Consider the following 25,359-nt stretch of genomic DNA (forward strand, 5'->3'; position numbering starts at 1 on the left):
CATGTCTTCCACAATCTTTCAAGTATATTTTACTATTTTGCATACCCAGATATGAGTTTTTTACTATTCTATAGACCTTATTGTAATTTAAAAAAAAGTTGTTCATTTGCTTGGTAATTGTGGTCCTTCTGCATATATTTGAAGACTATCAACTATTTCATGTATTCTTCCCTCTGTCTTCCCCAAAGCAACACACAAATCAAGGCAAAATAAGTTCTTCAGATTAAGTGAATCTCTTGCTTTAAAAAGTTCTACTTACCTTTAACAGCAAATTAATACAGTGTGTTTTCACAGAATTGGAACAAGATGAAAATATTTAGCATTAACAGCATATTGACTAAAATTTACTCTCACTTTAATTATTCAGAAGATGCTTAAAGATCTTGCCTTAACTTAAAAATATCATGAAAAATTTTAAGCATTATTCTATGTATGTTCAGAAGTCCTAAAAATGAAAATGTCCCATTCATTCCTCAAATAAATTCATTTGACATATTTTCAAATGGCAAGATAATGTTTTCTATCTAAAATAATCACTAAGAGAAATAGGTTCATGGTTTCATTCTTAATTCTTGCATTTGTTTATTTTGGTCACATTTGTGATAGTTATGATTAGACAGATAAAGCATATATTGGCAAAGGCACTAGTTTGTAAGTAGAAAAGCTGAGCTCCTTGCCCAATCTCTATAATTATTCAAGGGAACACAAATGTTTGAAAATGGGTATACATATAATAAAAGTTCATAAACCAGATATAATTGTAGAAACTACATTTAGGAAATTTTTGCTGTATGCTTTGCATAAACTTTGAAAAACTGAGGTGATGGCTTTACTCAAAATTTGAATGAAGTAAGATTGTTCAATTTATCTTTTTAAAAATGTTTTTAAAACGCACCTTAATTAGCTGGTAGTTTTGGACTCCATTTATTCCTATGTCAGGATCAATGGCTGCTGGAAGGGCATATCGAGAATTTATAGCTGAGTTCTCTGGAATTGATATGTTGATAACGGTTGCTGGGAATAACGGTGCATTATCATTTATGTCTTCTATCATAAAGCGTATCTTAACCAGTCTAAATATTTCATCCGGCAATACGGCAACTTCCACTTCATAAAAGCAACGGGCATCCAACACAATACCAGCACATAATTTCTCACGATCAATACGAATGCCAGTAGTGAAAATCTCACCAGTACCCTCTTCAATCCGAATCAGTGGCAAATCGCCAGTCTTGTACACTAGCTTGAACTGCATAGGAGACGTTAAGGACTTGTCGGGAATGAGGGACAAGTTGAGGTCTTTCAACAAGTCGCCTATCAGGACGTTTTCTGGCATTTCTTCTTGGATGGTATAGTTTTTCTCCTGGGCGCCAGACTGGAACACGACGCATGCTAACAGGACCGCAAAAATATACGTCCCGGACAACAAGTCCATACCAGGCCCGATTGCAATGGTGGTCTGTTATCAATCCACAGAAAACTGACAAAGAGAAAACAAAAGAAAAGGAGAAAGGAAGGGAAGGGGAGAGAAAGGCAGAGGAGAGGGAAGGAAAGGGGGGAGGAAGAAGAGAAACAGAAATAATTATTAGGAAGCCAATCATAAACTTGAATGTTAACTAAATGCTTTTTTAAATTCAAATCATTAAATGAAATATTAGCAAAATTGACACTAAAAGAAATCAATAACAAATTTGTTTTAAATCAAATAATTTTCATTTTTACAATATGAAGAGAAGGATAAATGAAGCAAAATACCTACAATAATTAAAGGAGATATAGGCTATTTATAAAGATGTTCGCTATTGATAAACTATAGAAAAGCTGACATTTTAATATGCCAATGATAGCTAAAGACAATATCAGTAAATTAAATATTTAATTCAATAGTTATAGAAACAAAAAAGGTTATCTACTATAAATCAAAAACTATCATTATTCTTTGCTATGATGTGGTTTTTAAATGCATTTTACTGGCAATGAATATTTTACACAATATTCCATATCTTTAGTTCTGGGCATAAAAATATAAAACTTGATCTGGATAAAACAGGCAAAGACTCCTGACATAAGAAGGACTTAGGAAGTTTTAACTTAAACAATGAAAGTCCTTTGGGAAAAAAAAACAGGGTTAATGTGATAGATGAGTAAACATGAGAAAACTTATTATGTGAAAAGGGAATTCAAAATTTTTCTTACGAAGAGAAAAACAAAAATAGGTATGAATTCATGGGGGACAACTCCGTTAATCTCCAGAATTACAACATTCTGGAAAAAATACATTTTCAGTGGATAGTGAATCTCAAACCTTTGGAGATACTAATATGATATAAAAAGCTACACAATCACTTTAGATCTATATATTCCATTTAGATCTATGCATTTGGTATATGACATCCATGTATTCAGTGTGGGAGACCTGGACTAGAAAATGACCCAAATCTGAGAATTTATGTTTGTAGATAACAGAAGACAGTACATATTGAAATGAGATTTCATAACTAACCTGACCTAGGGATTGCCCAACTGCAAAGAACAGACTGACCAGGGTGTAAACACAAGAAAAGAATTATTTTGTAAAATTCAAAATTGCTAAAAGATAGATTTTACATTCATACCACAAAAAATAAGTTTATCAGGTGATGTATATGTTAACTTGATTAAATGTTGTATAATGTATACTCTGACAAAAGCTTCATTATTTACCAGTTAAAATAGCTCTTTAAAAATTAGAAAGGCGTTCAAAAACATTTTAAGTGAAAACTGAGTCCAAAGACATCTCTCTGGTTGCTTTTCCCACTTGCATATTATATGTAACTTATTAAAGTCTTATTAATTATTCTGTTACTTTAATTCATTGTTAGGGTGGTATGGAACTGGGGTTTGAGTTCAGTGCTTCATGTTTGCACTCCAGTTTTTCAGATAAAATTTAACACATTATTTTGATTTCATTATCACCTGTAATTATTTTCTTCAGTTTTCTTTCTGAATTCCAATTTCCTACTCTCAATTTGATTTGCTTGAAATAGTCTCCATTTAATATATTAAATATCTGCTAATCTCCAGCATCAAGAAACTTTTAATGTGCTTGTTGATGATATTGATATATATTGTAGCCACACAAAGTGAAATCTGTATCATAGAGAACTAAACACTAGAACTAAACAAGTTTTATTTTTATAATTAAATAGGGATAATGCATCAGCATTCAGCAGTTTTAAAACATCAGTGGACATATAATCAGTTAAAATTCCCTTACAAAAAAATCTTAATGCATGCATGTATCTAATTCAGGAAATTCTGAATATTTATTTGCAATTGACAACATTAACAATTTTTTACTAATTGTTCTAATACCAGGAGAACTTATTGTATAAATAATTTGCTATAAATATTGCACCCTGATTATGTCAGACAATGATTATATTAAATTGCCCCATTACAAAACTGGACATCTGCATTTTTGACAACATGCATACACAAATGTTGAACAATACAAGATGGGAGAAAAGAAATCTTCCTGTTTGCAATCAACAATAAAGTAAATGCATATGTTATAACAACTGACATAGTTTAGGTCATGAATAGAACCAAGAGGTGAACTAGATGAACTTTAACCTTTGCATTCATATATTCTGATCACAGATCCAACTACCTTCTTGTGTTGAGCTAAGCAGTTGGTACAACTTAGAAAATATTTTAGATATATTAGTGAGAAAAACTAGCACCGAAGATGTTCTTTATCCTAGTAAACAACAGAAAAAGACTACTGCCTGTATTATTGTATTTTTAGCATCATTTGCCCAATGGTGAGTGTTGGGATTACATAATTAAGAAACCTGCTCAAGATTTGGTCTCTTGTGAATTACTTGGTGTTTCTTTTTTTTACTCTTTTTAATGTGAGATGAAAAACACCCCATTAATACCATGGGATAAGATGCACACATATACACTGCAAATCTAGAAAATCTAAAAATGTGGCTGTCTATGTCTGTGATTTTATAAATACAATGCAAACATAAGCAAACTAAAAATGAGGTAATGACAATTGGAATAAAAACTACCACTTATTTTATATTACCCTTAGGTATTACATATTATTTAAAAAGAAAAATTAACAAAGAGTCTATATAATCATATGTAATTTGCCATATGTAATTATATATAATTCAAATATTTTTTGAATAAGTGAGAAATTTAATTCATCTGAAACTACTATGTATTTGACATATACATATGTGTTTGACATATGGTTTTGCAAATTAAACAAATAACAAATACAGGTCAACATATTGGATGGAGGGAATTTTTGCCCTGGGATATCCAGATTGGGCCTGTTATTTTAGGTGAGGAGCTCCATTGACTACAGGTTGGTGGGATCCTATTGCATGTCATCAGCCATATGTTAATGTCAACAATCTGGGATGTGATCCCTTATCAATATCTGAGCCATGATTCTTGGCCATTGTTTCCTAATTCCATACTTAGTCCCCATAAATATTTACCTGTGTTTTCTGGTCATTTTTGTTGGGGTTTTAATTATTAAGGTAACTGAGTCATGTTCATTTAGGAGTTGGTATATGTTGAGGTTAACAATGAAGACAGACATGTTAGGACTAGCCCTCCTCCCCTTTGTAGATGGCCTAACTATCTCTCTGGATGGATTCCAAGAACAGTTGGGCAGACAGTGACCTAACTACAACTAATCTTTCCTGGTTGCCCAGCAACAATATCCTTTAGTGACCTTCCTGATACTTTCCACTAGCCCCCTATATTTAGCCAAAGTCTGTGTATGGCAATGCGCTCTAGCTCTCTTGCTGGGATCTCCCTCCACAGGGCTCCTGCCTAAACAATAAACCTGTACTGGTGTTTGAGCCATCTCTCTGCCTCTTCCATACCTCTTATTTTCTAACAGTTTATATAAAACTTTCTATATGATCTCATGGTTAAACAACTGTTGTCTTGGGTGATTCTACTACAGTTGGTACCCTATATGTGTCTGTTACTGGGTATTTGGGGTCACTTACACTGTTCTCCCCTAAATGAATAAAAATCTAAGGTTTTACTTCACAAACAGCTAAACTAATATGTATATATAACCTCTATAGAGCTGTGATGCTGTTGATGGTTCCTGTACATTAAATATATTTATGTTTTTCAAGTATATCAAGCCTTCTAAAATACAAAATTTAGACAAGCATGGTAACAAAAAGTTAGTGGTACTGATATACTATTCTGTTAGTTGCTAAGTTGTCTATCAGAATTTTTACCATGACTCTTAAGTTTTTGTCATTATAGTTCTGATCCTTCTGCAACATTTACAATCAAGTCCATAAAAAAATGACTTTAATAACTACTTATGTGTCACCCAGGTTAGCTTTTTAGACATCTGCTTTTGTTAAATTTTGTTATACATTGTCCTTGTCTAGAAGCCCACTGCCTAAGATCCACTCTTTCTAGTTGTCATTGACTCCCACTTAATGTGCTCGTTATTCCCTCCGGATATGGGACAAAGACCACCCAAACAATCAAAATCCAGGAAAAAGCAAATCCTGATGATGACCAATCAAGAAAGATCTTCAGTCTAAGGCCATCTCACCCTGAACGCGCCCAATCTCATCTGGTCTCAAAAGCTAAGCAGGGTCAGGCATGGTTAGCACTTGGATGGAAAACAGATCTTCAGAAGAGACTGCTCAGAAATAATCAGTTTGGAGACAAAGGGGGGAATGTCATCAAAGTTCAAATGGAGTCACTGGTGCCAGACCTCTCAAAAATAATCAATGCCTAGAGGATTAAAGACATGGTTCTTATGCATGTGTGGCTACCTGGCATTAAAGCCCTTCCAGACACAAATTTATATTTTTAGACAGGGTCTTCTACTTAAATAGAGACAAAATAACTATTTTTACTGGATCTAAACATGCCCTTTGATACTTAAAGATGGTGGTTTTAACTTTTTTTAAACAATGAGTTTTCCTGGACATATACACCAATAATATATTGTTGCCATAGTAATTCTACTCAGTTAAAAAAAATCCAACCATTAAAACCCCATTGGAGAGGCCTTTTTTTGTTATATTGTCTACTCCCACCATAGTTAAAGTAGCACTGATTGCTCCTTGGATCCACCACATTCAAGTCAAGCCAGCTTCTCTTGAGTGGGAGTGCATCCCTGATCCAGCTTCACCATGCAGGATCACCCTCAGGAACCTGAGCACCCACCCTCAGCAGGACTCTGTGTCCCAGGAAACAACAAGGGACAAAGCACCAAGGGACAACAGCCCTGCACTAGTCACCACTGGAAGCTGACTAGTGTATGCATGGCTGAAGCTTGAGGAGTCAACTCTCCAACAGGACAAATGGGCTGTTTTTCACACCAGTTATTTCACTGTAACACATTGTCACCCCTTGTCTGTATCTGCTGCTGTAGTTCTCACCCTAGTCTTCTCCATAGGCTTGGCAGAAACCACCCCCACTGATTGACCTCACAGTAAAAGATTTTTATTTGTTCTCTTCTATCTCTTTTGAGCAGGATGCTACTATTTATTGTTACTGATCTGGTTTAACAAAGGACAAAATACGTAGCCCTGCTCCACAAGGGGAAAGCTGCCCCTAACTACACCTGTGGCAACTGTAACACTGTAAATTTCACTGTACTTAAGCCATCTGATTAAACACAGAAAAAAGTAATTAATATAAAAATAGATAAAAAGTGTCTTGACTTGAAGTCTGATACATCTCAAATTCATAACTGTTACCCATGAGAGTTCCTCATACCAAGTTTTTCACTCCTTTTATAAGGAGATGAAAAATGAATTTTCCATCTCTGCCAAAGCTAAAAATTTGTTCCTCTCACTGGCTGAGTCTATAGCCCAGACACTAAATGTCACTTCATGCTATGTTTGTGGGGGGAACCAACATGGGAGACCACTGTGCTTGAGAAAAAGATGACAAATGGTCTTACACATAATAATGTTATAAAAATACAAAGCCCTAAATAAAGATAATGCTCTTTGACCCTAAGTGGGTCCAAGCATCAAAGCGGGGAACAATGTAGCAGGGAGGAGGATCAGAAGAAAAGAGACTAGGCCTGAGTCCTGAGAAAGTAGTGGGGAGGTAAGGACGGCACAGCAGAGAGATAAATCCTGAGAAATCTGAACAAGAGGAAGGTCACATATCACTAGGGTAAAGTAGCCAATAAAATTAAATATAACCATATATGGATTTGACATTGCTTATTGCTTCGGTAACCTGCTTGCCAGGGTATATATGCTGAGACCCTTTTGTTCTCAGGGCTCAGCCTTTGGACATGAGACTGCTGAGTCTGTGCTGGCACAATAATGCATTACTTCCTGCTAATTGCCTCAAGATTCCCATATCTCAACTAGCAAACTCCCTCAACAACCTATCTAAAGTTCCCCCAAAAGAAAAGTGAAAGCTGTTGAACAAAAGAGGATAGGAAGGAAAGGGTAAGGGAGAATAGTAGAGGAAGTAGGACTGACCAAAGTAAAGTATACTCACAGTTGGGATACATGGAGAAACCCTTTTGAACACTGATTTTGACAGTAAAAATGAAAGACAGGATTATATAGTGGGTACACAGGGTTGGTAGTTGGGGAGGGCAGAATATGGACGGAGAAGATGAAAGTAACAGAATATGGTTGATGAGCTTCATGTACAGATAAAAATAGAACAATGAAAACTCTCTCATCTATCTTAAGTGGTGAAGGGGGTGAGGAGATGATGATGGGGGCAAACTAACCAATGTACAATGTAAGGCTATTTGGAGTCAAGCTATAGAAACAGCCAAGATGCCCTACTACCAATGAATGGATTAAGAAAATGTGGTATTTATAAACAATGAAATTTTATTCAGCCACAAAGAAGAATGAATTTTTGTCATTTGTAAGTAAATGGATGGAACTGGAGAACATAATCTTAACTGAAATTAGCCAGGCTCAGAAGGCCAAAAATCGTATGTTCTCCCTTATATGTAGATTGAAGACCTAAAACAAATACAGAAATATTTTTGGACATAGGGAAAGGGAAGGAAACCTAATACTTGAATGTGGTTGATGTGCTCACTGTAGAGGAGCGAATGTAGTAATCCTAAACTGGCAGAGGCCATTATGGGAAGAGGACTAGGAAATAGTGAAGAGGTCTGATAGAGATGAACCAATGTGGGTTGCAATACACAAGTGCATGAAAGCAATGCTAGGAATGTCTCTGTATAGCTATGTTTTTATGTTTTTCTTATTATCTCTTGTGTTTTCTCTTCAACAAAATCAGAAAAAAAGAGGGGAGAACAAGTTCTGCCTGGAGGTGGGGGAGGTGGGGAGACGTGGCCCAAACAGTGTATACACATGTGACTAAATGTAAAAATGATAAAATGATTTTTAAAAAGTAAAGCTATTTGGAATTGTTACAATGAATTCCCCTGTACAATGAATATATGCTAATAAAAATGAAAAAAATAGTGAGAAAGATAAAAAGAAAGTCTTTACTTGTCAACACAATGTGGTTCCTTAGAACACATAATTTCAGGATAAATTTGTGACATCACTGTGTATTTGTTAAATAGTCTATATTGAGTCTTAGATATGTCGATATAAATGATGATTTTAGTAGGTCCTGTTTCTAAGAATAATTCAAACAATACATGTCTAACCAAAAAATGTAAGTGGTATTATATTTATTATACTAATGTTCAAATTATGCATGTAGACAGAGCAATTAATATTTTATTATTGATTGCTAAGTCCCTTAAAGCTATGTACCAATTGCAGCATCTGTTGAAAGCATTTTATCATATAATAACTCTAGAAGCATGAATATTGCAGGCTGACTTGTTATATTTTTTATTTGTGTCAGTTGCTAATTTATCAAAATCATGATGCAGTAAAACCAATATTTAAAAATGAATGTGATTATACCACTGGAATCTTGGAAATGGTGTTTAAAAATAAGATCCCATATAATGGCCTAAAAATCAAATCTTGGTAAAATATTAGTTATCAGAGAGTGAATTGCATCTATTAAAATATTGCTACCAGTAACAGGGAGAAAATTTTCATGCTTAATAGCTGCATTCATTCACTCAGGAATACAATGAAGCTTCTTCTGGTAAAATGACTTTGGAATGACATCAATAATCAGAAGGTGCACATCAGAGACTACAAGTTAAAATGACATGAAAACTTTTTTAAAGAAATCTTTTTGCTTGATTTGTCAACTAATAACAGATGCCTCAGTCTACAGGTTCATCAATAGCCCTTCTCCTTGTATTAGTTCTTATTCATTTGTACATATTTTTATATATTTCTGTGATTTTGTTTTCTGTCACCTAAAAACCAAAACAAATTGGATGATAAATTTAAAAGGGCACCATTAATTAGTAAATGAATACAATTCAACTGAATCATGAATGATACAACTATCTACAGTACATTTTAAATCTTTAGTTATCATACATTTAACTTGTGGAAGAAAAATTATGCAGAATTCTGTGTTTAAAAATGGAGTTAGCATGGAAACTAAATAACTCATTACTTAATGAAGAATGGATCATCGATGAAATAAAAGAGGAAATTAAAAACTTCCTGGAACTCAATGAAAATGAAAACACAACCTACCAGAACCTATGGGACATAGCTAAGGCAGTCCTGAGAGGAAAGTTTATAGCCATGAGTGCATATATTAAAAAGATTGAAAGATCCCAAATCAATGACCTAATGATACATCTCAAACTCCTCGAAAAACAAGAACAAGCAAATCCCAAACCAAAGAGAAGGAGAGAAATAATAACTAGAAGAGCTGAAATCAACGAAATAGAAACCAAAAAAACCATACAAAGAATTAATGAAACAAAAAGTTGGTTCTTTGAAAAAATAAACAAGATCGATAGACCCCTGGCAAACCTGACTAAAATGAGGAGAGAGAAAAAACCCAAATTAGTAGAATTAGGAATGCAAAAGGGGAGATAACAACAAACACCATGGAAGTCCAGGAAATCATCAGAGACTACTTTGAGAACCTATATTCAAATAAATTTGAAAATCTCAAAGAAATGGACAGATTTCTAGATACATATGATCATCCAAAACTGAACCAAGAGGAAATTAATCACCTGAATAGACCTATAACACAAAATGAAATTGAAGCAGCAATCAAGAGTCTCCCCAAAAAGAAAAGTCCAGGACCTGATGGATTCTCTGCTGAATTCTATCAGACCTTTAAGAAGAACTGATACCAACCCTCCTTAAACTATTCCACGAAATAGAAAGTGAAGGAAAACTGCCAAACACATTTTATGAAGCCAGTATTACACTTATCCCAAAACCAGGCAAAGACACCTCCAAAAAGGAGAACTATAGGCCAATCTCCTTAATGAACATTGATGCAAAAATCCTCAACAAAATAATGGCAAACCGAATTCAGCAACACATCAAAAAGATTATTCACCACGACCAAGTAGGCTTCATCCCATGGATGCAGGGGTGGTTCAACATACGAAAATCAACAAACGTAATAAACCACATTAACAAAAGCAAAGACAAAAACCACTTGATCATCTCAAAACATGCAGAAAAAGCCTTTGATAAGATCCAACATCATTTCATGATAAAAGCTCTAAGAAAACTAGGAATAGAAGGAAAGTTCCTCAACATTATAAAAGCTATATATGACAAACCTACAGCCAGCATTATACTTAATGGAGAAAAACTGAAACCATTCCCTCTAAAATCAGGAACCAGACAAGGATGCCCACTATCTCCACTTCTATTCAACACATTACTGGAATTCTTAGCCAGAGCAATTAGGCAAGAAGAAGGAATAAAAGGAATACAAATAGGTAAAGAAATTGTCAAAATATCCCTATTTACAGATGACATGATCCTATACCTTAAAGACCCAAAATACTCTACTCAGAAGCTTCTAGACATCATCAATAGCTATAGCAAGGTAGCAGGATATAAAATCAACATAGAAAAATCATTAGCATTTCTATACACTAACAATGAGCAAACGGAAAAAGAATGTATGAAAACAATTCCATTTACAATAGCCTCAAACAAAATCAAATACCTAGGTGTAAACCTAACAAAAGATGTGAAAGACCTCTACAAGGAAAAGTATACACTTCTGATAAAAGAGTTTGAGGAAGACTACAGAAAGTAGAGAGATCTCCCATGCTCATGGATTGGTAGACTCAACATAGAAAAAATGTCTATACTCCCAAAAGTAATCTACATGTTTAATGCAATTCCCATCAAAATTCCAATGACATTCATTAAAGACATTGAAAAATCTACTGTTAAATTTATATGGAAACAGAAGAGGCCACGAATAGCCAAGGCAATACTCAGTCAAAAGAACAATGCAGGAGGTATCACAATACCTGACTTCAAACTATATTACAAAGCAATAACAATAAAAACAGCATGGTACTGGCACAAAAACAGACATGAAGACCAGTGGAACAGAATAGAGGACCCAGATATGAAGCCACACAACTATGAGCAACTTATCTTTGACAAAGGAGCTAAAAATATACGATGGAGAAATAGCAGCCTCTTCAACAAAAACTGCTGGGAAAACTGGTTAGCAGTCTGCAAAAAACTGAAACGAGATCCATGTATATCACCCTATACCAAGATTAACTCAAAATGGATCAAGGATCTTAATATCAGACCCCAAACTCTTAAGTTGATACAAGAAAGAGTAGGAAATCCTCTGGAGTTAGTAGGTATAGGTAAGAACTTTCTCAATGAAACCCCAGCAGCACAGCAACTAAGAGATAGCATAGATAAATGGGACCTCATAAAACTAAAAAGCTTCTGTTCATCAAAAGAAATGGTCTCTAAACTGAAGAGAACACCCACAGAGTGGGAGAAAATATTTGCCAACTATACATCAAAGGACTGATAACCAGAATATATAGGGAACTTAAAAAACTAAATTCTTCCAAAACTAATGAACCAATAAAGAAATGGACAAGTGAACTAAACAGAACTTTCTCAAAAGAAGAAATTCAAATGGCCAAAAAACACATGAAAAAATGCTCACCATCTCTAACAATAAAGGAAATGCAAATTAAAACCAAGCTAAGATTCCACCTCACCCCTGTTACAATAGCCATCATCAGCAACACCACCATCAACAGGTGGTGGCGAGGATGCGGGGAAAAAGGAACCCTCTTACACTGTTGGTGGGAATGTAGACTAGTACAACCACTCTGGAAAAAAATTTGGAGGCTACTTAAAAAGCTAGACATGGATCTACCATTTGATCCAGCAATACCACTCTTGGGGATATACCCAAAAGACTGGGACACAGGTTACTCCAGAGGCACCTGCACATCCATGTTTATTGCGGCACTATTCACAATAGCCAAGTTATGGAAACAGCCAAGATGCCCCAGCACTGACGAATGGATTAAGAAAATGTGGTATCTATACACAATGGAATTTTATGCAGCAATGAAGAAGAACGAAATGTTATCATTTGCTGGTAAATGGATGGAATTGGAGAACATCATTCTGAGTGAGGTTAGCCTGGCCCAAAAGACCAAAAATCGTATGTTCTCCCTCATATGTGGACATTAGATCAAGGGCAAACACAACAATGGGATTGGACTTTTAGCACATGATAAAAGCTTTAGCACACAAGGGAGGGGTGAGGATAGGTAAGACACCTAAAAAATTAGCTAGCATTTGTTGCCCTTAACGCAGAGAAACTAAAGCAGATATCTTAAAAGCAACTGAGGCCAATAGGAAAAGGGGAACAGGAACTAGAGAAAAGGTTAGATCAAAAAGAATTAACCTAGAAGGTAACACCCACGCACAGGAAATCAATGTGAGTCAATGCCCTGTATAGCTATCCTTATCTCAACCAGCAAAAACCCTTGTCCTTTCCTGTTATTGCTTATACTCTCTCTACAACAAAATTAGAAATAAGGGCAAAATAGTTTCTGCTGGGTATTGAGTGGGGGGAGAGGGAGGGGGCGGAGTGGGTGGTAAGGGAGGGGGTGGGGGCAGGGGGGAGAAATGAACCAAGCCTTGTATGCACATATGAATAATAAAAGAAAAAGGAAAAAAAAAGAATTCTGAAAAAAAATGGAGTTAGCATTTATGAGGTAACATTACTTGTCTGTTTATTTATACAATAAGTTCAAATACTGGGTTCAGCTTGCATTTCATGAAGAAATAAAATCTATAACACATACAATTTTAATGTATTTGCAAGTTGCTCATACAAAGACGAGTTATAAATATTAGTATTTCCACTATATTTGCTTTCTCTTTCTTCTAGGTTAATACTTAACAAAATGTTTTGCTGCCTACAGCAATACCATCCTGAACACACCCAATCTCATCTGATCTCAGAAGCTAAGCAGGGTCCAGCCTGGTTAGTACTTGGATGGATGGGTGAAAATGTTTTGTTAACTTACCAATATCTCTTAAATCTGTGAGTTATTTATTATACATAAATATAATACTAACCATTCAAACTTAAACTTGCATATTCACAAACACATTGGGAAATTTGAGAAATCTTAATTGTAGAGAAAGCATGTTGGGTACTGCTTCACTATTATTAGTACATTTGAATGTCTTGACAAACTCATAGCAAAAGCTGGGTATTTTCCCTGAGAACATTCTTTACCACATGTAAATCCTACATAATACTTGAACATTTACCTGTTTAAAAGAAAGAATTTGTTTATAAAATTCATTCTCTATAAATAATGTCTTTAAGTTGAACTATGTAAATCCATATTTTATACTATAATTCTCCATTCTGAAAACAAATGAATAATTTCAAATATATACTAAAAATTGGTAAACCGTTATATTTAACTTCAAGGTTCATGTGCACTGTGCCAAAGACATAATAAATACTTACAAAATGTTTTCTGGAGCACTGGGTTTCTAATTCTTTTGTGTTTAATTCTTTTACCCCCAAGAATATACTACCATAATAGCTGGCAAAGACTCCAACAAACAACAGAAGTGAGTTTTAAAACTACTTGAAGTCAGTGTTCATTATTTTATGAATTATTTTATCCAAAAACCTAGTTTTTTCTGACAAGAATATGTTTCATGTACTATTTTCACTTGCAGTTATATTCACTACATATTATTCAAACTTGTTCTTAGGAATTTGTTCCCAACTATGGATGAATAAAATATTAAATTAATTAATAATTCACCTTTTCAGGATATTCACAGATTTTCTCATTAAAAGTTTTTAAATCAAAGTTCCCACTTTGGATGGCCACAAACTCCATTCAGGTTTGTAAAAGAATTAAAAGTATATACTAAGTAAAGAAGAGGTCAGGTAGAGATGAATCAATTTGGGTTGCAATACACTTGTGCATGGAAGCAATGCTAGGAAACTCTCTGTATAGCTATCCTTATCTCAACTAGCAAAAAGGCTTTGTCTTTCTTGTTATTGCTTATGTGTTCTCTTCAACAAAATTGGAGAAAAAGGCAGAACAGGTTCTGCCTGGAAGTGAAGGGAGGTGGAAGGGAGAGGGAGAAGATGGGGAGTAGGAAGGAGAAATGACCCAAACAATGTACATGCATATGAATATATGAATAAAGAGAGAAAAAAAGTATACCCTAAACTTTCACTTTTCATTTTCCATACTTTCTCACCACAAGTAAAAAGTGAGCCTTTTCAGTAATTTAGGAGCATGATGAAAGAAGTTATATGATATTTCAAAACAAACAAAACAGTATGTTTATCTCAAGTTGACTTGTATGTCAAGTGGGAAATCAAAAATATACGAATTCTATTACTACAAAGCTAGACAGAGTAATACTCTATAGGCTAGCAAACACCAGCCACAGCCTCTAATTGTAAAATATTTTTAAATGTTTAAAAATAATGATCTTTGTGTTTCCCTGAAAATATATGATTCTATGTGTGCTGTTGTATGTGTGTGTGTGCAAAGACACATCACATTAAGAAAAGTTGTAGTTGAAATCACATCATATAAATGATAGTTGAAACTCAAGTGGTAAAGACAGTTAAGTAGTCCTCAAATGCAGCACTTTCATTATGTTCAACATCAATGCATTTTCAAGTGAGTACTATATAGAGACCAAAAATATATTTTTATCTATTTATGGTCACTGCTATTTTCATTAACTTAGTTATTGTGCTGCTTATGGAAAATACAGTTTGAACTTTGCTTAGGGTTTTGCAATGATCCTTAAATTTATTTCCCAAAATTTAACTTCACATTAGTTTTGAAAAAACACAAAAGAAAGAAAGTAAAATTTTTATTCCTGTTATTAGAGACTAGAGGCTTAAATTACTTTATTTCCCAAAAATAATTTTGGTTTAGAATTGCAACTTATGACTATAGTCATATCAATTTGGAAAAGTATGAAATAGGTGAAAATGACAGTTGTGTAATTTTTGTAGTTTGATTTCGATACAGCTGATAAACACAGATTACCTTCAAGCTTTTTACTATTACTAGAAATATTAGGAATAACAAAAGATTTTATTCTATTTTCCTTTTCAGAAATATGCAACTCCTTAATGGTGGTCATTGAATAAGTTATCACAAGTATAACTGCTTCACACTTTACAACTTGCATTCACTCTAGGAAATTTTGATTATATGCTACATTAATTCTTCTTTAAATTGACAGCCTTGGAAAATAAAGCCTGGTATTGTTCATGAAAAAATTACTTTGCGTTAGAAATTGGTATCACAAATGAAAAATAATTAAAACTTAGAGGCCAACGGGATTGTGCCATACAAAAAGTCACTTTTGCACAGTATAAACATCTAGGCCTGTGCAGTCCAATATAGTTACCCTCATTATATATAACTATTAAAATTAAATTAAAAATTTACATTTTTAAAATGTTTAATAGTTAAATGTGGCCCAAGCGCTATAGTTTAGGGCAGTACAGATTATATAACATTTTCATCATCACAGAATGTTGTCTTGGACAATGCCAGTAGTCCTGAGCTATGCATGCACCCAGAATAGAATGGTATCCTCTGAGAGAAAAAGCAATTTTATAGGTACACACAAATAGTATCTTAAAATAAAATTATTTTCATAAAATTTTAAATTATCCTAATAAAAGCAATGAGTTTTATTACATTTACTATATAGTAAATGTACTATATCCAAGACATTAAAATTGCAAATACATAACATAACCAGGAATACAACTATCCATTTGATAGTCATTAGTATAGTGGGTAGGACTGATAGAAATGTAGGGTACTTACCAGTTGCTTCTCCTTACACAGATAATATTTAAAATATGATGCATGATAGAAATCAATAATTCTTCAATAACTTCAGACAGGAAAATTAATGATACAGTGCAAATATCCTAATATAGAATTAGGTAAGTTTGCTAGTGTCTCATCTTAAATATATGCATACTATAAAAAAGTACTCATGATGTAGAACCATGCAATGCAAGCCACTGTTTCCAACATATCTAATTATTATTTCACTTTTAAACACTTTCTAGGTCCCTTAGCCCACATTACTAATTTCATCTCTGAATATACTGGCACAACACTGATGTACATTGAATGCTACAGGTTACAAATTTATTCACATTTCTATATCTGTGCAAACTTAATTCTTGACTTCCAAGGATGGTGCTGGATATCATCTTAAAGAATGATGATGAGGTATTATTTTTTATTTTGTCATATATATGTATATATGCCCATGTTTTATAAGGAAGTAAAATTTATAGAAGAAAAAGTTTGTAAGTATTTAAAGAACTTAGAAAAAATTAGTTAAAACACTTTTAAAATCCCTGGAATGGAAATGGAATCTTCACTTTCTCCTATACAATATCCAGTCCCAATCTTAACCCATTTTCCTTAATAAAGAAAAAATTGGAGTCATTACTATAACTTCTGAATTAGCTATTCTCCATTCTAATTTTTCTTTTAGCTCTTTGAAAAGATATGACTAAAGAGACACAATAAGTGGAAGATCTGCTAGTCTAAAACTTTCTAATATTTGAATTTAATACAGTAATTTTCAGAGCAGGAGGGCCAAACAGGTACTGTCTGGTGGGGTTGGTACCAGTAGAAGGGGGGAGGAGGTGGGGAAAAGGAAACGTGTATAGTTTTTCCACACACACACACACACATGCTTTTCACCTTTTCCATGCCCATTATATATAATGTTGCTGTAATTGCTTTTAATTTAGAGTTGGATATACTAATATTGTTAACATGTTAACATATCAACACATCAAAATATATGATTATCATAACACGCAAGCTCATACAACAGCTCCTGGAACATACAAAGTAGTGTTATTGTTGCAGTTATTAAATTAAAATATAAAATATAATAAAAATTTTTCACATCCTGTATTCACAAAGCCAATTTTAATTCTGCAAGGAAAAATAGATTTCCTTTTTCTTATTAACTATACTGCTAAGTAGCTATGACTTTGGACAAATCATTTAATCATTTCATGCCTCATTAAACTCACTGAAGGTCAGTAGGGTTGGGGCTCATTGCTAAAATCCTTTCTTATTCTAGCATTATATGACTGAAATAAGCTTTAATCACAAAACTGTAATGATTTGCTACTGGATTTAATTTGAGCAATGCCACAGTTTTAAAAGGTTTTGCATCACAATTCCACATTTAAAGTCAGAATATCTTGTCATTAAATGCCTATTTTATACAATTTTAAGTAATTAAAAATTATGTTAAATGTCTTTAAAGACTGTGTTCTCATAGGATTTTTAAACCTATTGAAACCACTGTAAGAAGGGGACTAATGAGCCAGGCACTGGTGGCTCATACCCTTAATCCTAGATACTCAGGAGGCAGAGATCAGGAGGATTGTGGTTCAAAGCCAGCCCAGGCAAATAGTTTGGAGACCCTATCTCGAAAAAACCCATCACCAAAAACGGGGTGGTGGAGTGATTCAAGGTGTAGACCCTGAGTTTAAACTCAGCACCTCAAAAAAAGAGGGGGACTATGGTAGAAAGAAGAAACATAGAGGAGATGAACCAATTCATGTTTTAATACGTGTGTGTGTGTGTGTGTGTGTGTGTGTGTGTGTGTGTGTAAATGCCACAAGGGAAATCCTTGTGTAGCTATCATAAATAAGGAAAAATGTCATTGTTTTCCTTTACAAAATCAAAGAACATGAGGGCCAAACAGGTGCTGCCTGGGGAGGATTGGTACAATTGGAAGGGGGGAGGAGGTTGGGAAAAAGAGAAGGAGGGTGAAAAAAATATTTATACACGTGTATATAAATGGAAAAGCTATACCTGCTGAAACTGTTCCAGGAAAGAGGGGAGAGGGGATAAAGGAGAATGATGGAGGGGCTAAATTCAAATATGATGTATTGTAAGAACTTTTATAAATGCTCCAATGTACCCCCACCCAGCACAAAATTTAAAAACAAAGAAAAAAAAACCCTCAAATTAAAACACAAAGACTAATATGCTTTGTCTTTGGTAAGTAGTGTCTTTATGATTGTTTCAAACTATTTGCATTATTCTAAAAATAGTTTTCAAACAATTTATAATAAAAATTTGCTTTAATATGAAGCACTGAAACCTTTCAAAATTATTTTAAGAGGTTGGAAAGGGAAGTGGGATAACAATGCAAGAAATAAACCAAACCATGCTATATTGTACACATATATACAAATGCTACAATGAAACCCCCCGTAAAACTATCATATACAAATGAAAATGTTAAAGAGTTTTTCATTGAATATTTTCTGTTTCCAAGACATTTTGATAATATTTCTGGCAATTAAATTTCCCTCAAAATTTTATAACTTGAGATAACATTTTGATGAAAGATATACCACAGTGATATTTATATTTAAATATTATTGAGACTAGTTTCTAATATTTTTTATTGACCAGTTTATTCTTTTGATGAAGAAGGAAGCATACACTTATTGGATGATTTTAATTGCTACTTAAATTTTTCAGGAGGTTAGGAAAAGTGAAATTATTTTAATTGGATAATTATAGTACATCTTGAAGCACTGTAATCTAACACTGCTTTGAAAATACTGGAGCAAACACATTTCACAAAATCAAGTGATTTTTGAAATAGTATTTTGCAAATAAAATATGTGAACGATGTCATGTCGTCATGATTTTCTACCTAAAATAATAAAAATTCAACTTCTCTAAGATGATCACTTAAAAATAAAAGGATAATTAAAACCTGTTATAGCTGACAACTACAACATTGCACCTTAAATTTTTCCACTAATTACAGCTGCTAATTTTTAAGAAGAACTGTTAAAGTGAGTCAGATTTGACATAAGGACAGTTTCACAATCTTTTTTTTTCTATTTCAGAAAAAAAATTTATTTTAAACAAAACATTTCTAAATATATTATCTATCCATTCAGGACATTTTATGGATTACTTTTACTTTTTATGGCATTGGAAAATATCAAATATTTCATCAATATTACATATAATATCCAAACAATCAAAAACAATAAAAATTGAAAGCAAGAAACAATTTTTTGAGTGATTTCAAACGGTACTTTGTTTTTTTAATTATCATATTATTATTGTACTGGGGGTATATTGTGACATTTACAAAAGTTCTTACAATATATCATAGTTGAATTCAACCTCTCCATCATTCTCCTTTATCTTCCCTTCCTCCATGCCTGGAATAGTTTCAACATATCTCATTTTTTCATATTCATACACGAGTACATAGTATTTCCACTACATTCATTTTTTACTTATTGAAATCTATAGAATCTAAACCTCAAGGCCCAGTATTCAAATTACTTAATTAGATGTTTCCTCCAATAAATATCTTTCTATTTAACTTAGAATCCATGACCTCTCTTCATTATCCAAACCAACACCAGTTCTGTAGCCATTACTTTTTTACATCTTTTCTGGTCATCCAAAGTTATCATCAGGTTTAATGAAATTCAAAATTCATTTTTTTCTAAGAGACATTCCCAGGTTAACATCACATTGGAGTATCAGAATAAGCATAAAAGTAAGGATAATGTAAAATATATTTGCATAAAGAACTTGTAGTTAAAATATGACAACTATGATGAAAGCAGTCAGCAGTCTTGGATCAGTGAGCTTAGCTTAGATTATCATCAATTTGAAAGCAAGATCACATTCTTTTACTTTCCCAGTCTTTCTCCTTTATCCCTTAAAAATTCAGAGGATCTTCTTTGTAATTGAATTAACTGAATGTCTTATGTTAAAAATATTTCACCATAGTTTAATTTGTCTCTGATATATTAATAGTAAGCAGCTACTAAAAAATACAGGGACTGTGCTTCTTAATTTTTTTTGTAATTTTCCTCTACTATCTCTAATTCTGTTGCTGGTGAGCACAATACAAATATCCAGTCTATAAAATGTTGTATTGATATGTGGCAAAAAATTTAAAAAATAATCTGCCAATGATTAAGCTATACACTGTCTTAATAATTGTAATTTGTAAATTCAAGCAGTTTCTAAATATAGTAATGTGTGATAGATCATGCTCTAATTATTTGTAAAGGGAATAAATTGGGAAGGACTGTGCTGCAATAGGAGAAACTGAGAGGAGCAGAGGGTGTAGAAGGGACTACGAAGGACATGTGGAAAGAATGGGGTACTAAGAAAAGAGGGCAAAGGAGTCTAAGAGACACAGAATGATTCTCAGCATTGAGAGGAACAAAGAGAATAAGAATTTTCATAGAATCTGGGCAGCAGAAGGAGGAACAAAAACTTAAGTGGGTTAAATTATGGCAACAGAGAAGACAAGGAACTTTAGGACTGGGTAGAAACTTGGAATAATGATGGAAACTCAAAAAGAAAAAAAGGAGTTTGGGCAAATGAATGGAGCTGAGAATGACTTCCATAAATGGAACACAGGAAGGGCTTAAAAGAAAAGGGTAGAGGGAGAGATTTTTTGGGTCTGGGAGGTTCTGAGCACTACTGAGTGTGTGGATTTGACTACCAGGACAGAATTGTGTAAATGATAGATGAATAATGGAGGGAACAATGAAAAAATGACATAAAACATAAAAGAAGGTTGTTTAAGTATCATCCTTCCTAAATAAAGTTTGAAGTGCCTAAGAAATTTAGCATAGATTGGAATTTTCAAGAAATTTTTTTTTCAGAAATGCTAGATGGCAAGGGGCATACATTTTACTTTTCTTTTGCTACATAGATGAGCAAAATCTAAAATAAATACTTTTAACAATGAAACTATTTTAAAATACACTGTGTTGGCCAACCATGGTGGCACATGCCTGCTAACCCAGTTACTCAAGAGAATTGTTGCTTGTGGTCAGTTGAGGCAAAAATTTAGCAAGAACACATTTCATGCTCAACAAGCCGAGGGTGGTGGTGCAGGCTTGTGGTTGCAGCTCAGTAGGAAGCATAAGTAGAAGGATTGTGGACTAGGCCAGCATCAGGTTAAAGTAGGAGAGTCTACTCAAAAGATAACTAAAGTAAAAGAGGACAGGGTGTATGACTTGTGTGCTAGAGCACCTGCCTAGCAATTGTGAGGCCCATGTTCAAATTCCAGAACTGCCAATACTTCTTATATCATGAGTACTGTGACATGGTTGAGGGAGTGTACTCCAAGGACCCATTAACACCAAGTTTACAAATATCAATAACTTTGGAAGGAATTAAAATATGCTATGTCACTTAGTATAATTTCCAAAGTTGGTTTAATTAAACAGAATATTAGCTGGGTTTGGTGGCACATTCATGTAATGCCAGCACTCAGGAGGCTGAGAAAGGAGAATAGTGAGTTTGAGACCAACCTGGTTACTCAGGGAGACAGATCTCAACATAGTAATAATAATAAAAATAATAACCCTGGACAACTTTTATTCATTTATATATAGATTTGGGGATTGTGCTAACTTATTTAATTGAATCACCCTCTTTTTACAAGAAAATCTGAATATTATTATTAGAAAACTTTCATTTGGTGGTTTAGTATATAATTGTTGAGTACATTCTTTCCACCAGGCATTTTTAATGTAAAAATTAGGAAAAACAGTCTCTCTACTCAAAGTGCTCATAATTCAAAGAAAAGTTGTTCTGAAAATAGGCATTTCTCAAATTTATGAGTACATAGACAACTAATGGCAACAACTGACATATTTACAAGATCCAGAAAGGATTTTACATCTTCATTGTTTACTATCAGTAAAAGTTCAGTATTGTATCTTTTTTCATAATTATTTTTAAAAGAAAAATTTACAATCCACTGATGACATGCGTCGTCATCCAGGACAACAGAGATATTTACTCTAATTTGTGAAATTTTTGTTGGCGATCTTTTACATCTTCCCACATGATATCAATTAGCACACTGGACTACAGACTTCCATTTCTTCTCTTCCAATCTCTTTATAAACATTTTAAGAAAAGGAAAAGTTCAAACATGAAAAAAAAAGAGTTCAGATAAAGTTAGTACTTCCACAAAGACCCAAAGGAAACAAGACTTTATATGATATTTAATATGTATAAAACTCACCTTGATATATCTGAATTTAAACCCACTTTCTTACAGTCCTCATAGTGCTCTGCAAACAGCTGTAGAGTAGAGGTAAAAAGAGGGAGGGGAAGAGAAAGTCCTTTGCCTATACTAGGATGTAATCAATTGAAAATTATATAAAATAGATGTACTGAAAATATAGGGGCTTCAATAACCCAAATGTTGCACTAGATAGGGAGTTCCACTGTGAGACTTCCAAAGTCACTTTAGTTTCAGGAATATAATGATTATATATTGCTTGATGGATAAAGTACCCTTAGTAGCAAATAATCCAACATTCTAGAGTGTAGGCACAGAATATTCCATGAATTTAGACTGAAGGGAAGTCTCTGCTGTCCTTATTGGTCTGCTAAGGAAAGCTTAAATAAAAATGTCATTTCCACTAATTAGACTTTATCCCTTGGATCAGCATAACTATTCTATAAACCTAACGCATATAATTGGGATTTGCAGTGGATTTATAGTGTTAGAAGTCACAGATTGAAGGTACAACATATATAGTCTAGTTGTTAGCCTATCCCAATTTTATTTTCTAATCATGAAGGAAATGATCATACCTCCCTTGAGTATTAATCATGTCAGTAGGAATCTTTAATTGCTTACAAATCAATTTTAAATTTCTTCAGTCACAAGAATGATCTTTACAATAGTGTGTCTTAATGTGAATTCACTATATTAGAGGGCATTTCTAGTTTTTTAAGGAGGGCAACAAAATGTCCCACCCAAATTTCTCAGCTTCTTCATAATACTACAAAGTTGAGGGCAACTGAGACAAGACCTCCTTGGCATATGATCTGTGGAATCCATTTTACTTAAAAAGGATTTTCCTGTGGTAGGTAAAATACTTTGAGTTGGATTTCAAGAAACCACAAATATAAATTAAACAATAAAATAACACTGAGAGCAGTTAACAAGTTTAGGGTAGGATCCTCCAATTTACTGAAATGAGTACAAACCAAAAAGATTAAGATTTTTGTACAATTTTGGATCTTGGAAAGGAAGAAGCTGGGAGTATAAAGATTATATTACCAATATAATATTTTGGACTTGTCTTAGATTAATAAACAAAAAATCCACAATACCTTTGGGGAAAGTTTATGCAGCAGAGGTTATTTCCAGGATATAACATGGAAGAAGATTTCACAATTTTTGAAAAATCTAGTCTACACTGCTTCATTCTTAATTCCAATTAAGCCAAATTTATTAAAGCATTTAATGAATATTTATACAGAAAGTATTGCAACATTCTATTATTTAAATGTGTTGTTTTGTATTGTTTTTGCCAAATATTATGGATTAAATAAAAGTTTAAAAAATGATACTAATATAAATGTGCCTCTCTGGAGGAAAATTGGTCATAATTGTAAATGTCTGTTAATTATACTTTTTAATATGGGAAATGAAATCCTGTACTTATTATTCAATGCTTATGACTTTCTTACAATTTCATAAAAATACTGTTTTCTCATCCATTTTTCCATCAAAATTATTAGAGCAGTGCTATTGAAAAGAACTTTCTGCAATGACGTTAATTTTCTATATCTGCACATTCTGGTATGGTAAACACATATACCTATTAACCACTTAAAGTGTAGCTTGTGCACATGAATAAGAGAATTTTAATTTTATTTAATTTCAATCAATTTAAATAGTCATATACATCTAGCATATACTATGTTGGGCAGCATAGTTTAGAAATACTTCAGACTTTGAAATTAATTTGAGGTATGCATGAATTTACTTAAGGAAAAATGTATTTCATTAGAATATATCTTCCAATTCAATCCAGGTACCCATCCAATCATCCAGTTGACTTGTAATTTTTAACACCCTCTATGTATAAAGCATCATGTTATGTTTATGTCACATTGGAGATAAGACAATATTTTTACAAGATAAATGGACAAAATAATAAGACTTCTTATAAGCATTAATGGGAAAATAAGCACTCATTTTAATCAAATTTCTGAAATTCATAACTTACTCAAAAGAAATTTTGACTCATATCTGTTAGCTCTAGGAATTATGATGAATTAATAGCTCTGTGAATTGAGAGATGTTAGGTTCAACTAGGAAAATCACCTTAACCTATTATAGGACTAATCTTGACTACAGGCAAAGACATAACACTGACATAGTATACTCAAGATTATGAATAAACTGAATGACAAAGGAAAGACAAAAGTGACATGATAATATCCCAAAATGAGAATATTTGGGGGTAATGAAATTAGGAGGAGTTTCCTTGAGGAAGTTAATCTTTAAATGCTTTTGATAAGTGACTGCAAGGCTTAGAAAGGACTGGAGAGGAAAGGAATTCCAATATAGAAACATTTGAAGTATAGTCTGGAATGTGAGAACTAAGTGCTTTTCAAATCTAAGTGACTGAAGGGGTGAGTACAAAGAATAGGTAAAGTAAATCAGGAAAATGAACATGTTTTGTAAGAAAATATCCAGGCTAAGTAAGAGAATGTATTTTAGTCTTATTTGTTTATGAATGCTACTTGATTTTCAAAGTTCCTTGCCACAAAAGTAAATCGAAAATGGGTTAAAATTTTATGCATCAAACTTTACATATTAATCAAAATTCCACTAATGATAAATATGATCAAGGTTGAGATAGCACATGCTTAAAGAAATCTCAAGTGTGTATTAATTATCCATGTAACCTTCATTTTGTTCTCTATATTTAATTATTAAAAGCTAGGATGGCAACAGTAAGTGTAGCTAAACATAAACAAATGTGGATTTTATCTTAATTCTTACATCAGATTATAACTAGGTGGTAGCAGATAACCTAAGGTTGTTTTATTTG

At 33.3% G+C, this 25,359-nt stretch overlaps 1 protein-coding gene across 3 annotated transcripts in view; it reads right to left on the reverse strand.

The window, feature by feature from the left end:
• The window catches only part of Pcdh11x (protocadherin 11 X-linked), a 633,628-nt gene that overhangs the window by 582,633 nt on the left and 25,636 nt on the right, over positions 1-25,359 (reverse strand). For all 3 annotated transcript variants that reach the window (XM_074064461.1, XM_074064460.1, XM_074064459.1), the window contains exon 2: positions 896-1,480. In XM_074064461.1, the coding sequence (XP_073920562.1) occupies positions 896-1,435 (540 nt within the window). In that variant the 5' untranslated portion in view covers positions 1,436-1,480. The remainder of the gene's footprint in view (positions 1-895; positions 1,481-25,359) is intronic.

Source organism: Castor canadensis, chromosome X (assembly GCF_047511655.1).
Source record: "Castor canadensis chromosome X, mCasCan1.hap1v2, whole genome shotgun sequence".
Lineage (NCBI taxonomy): Eukaryota > Metazoa > Chordata > Mammalia > Rodentia > Castoridae > Castor > Castor canadensis.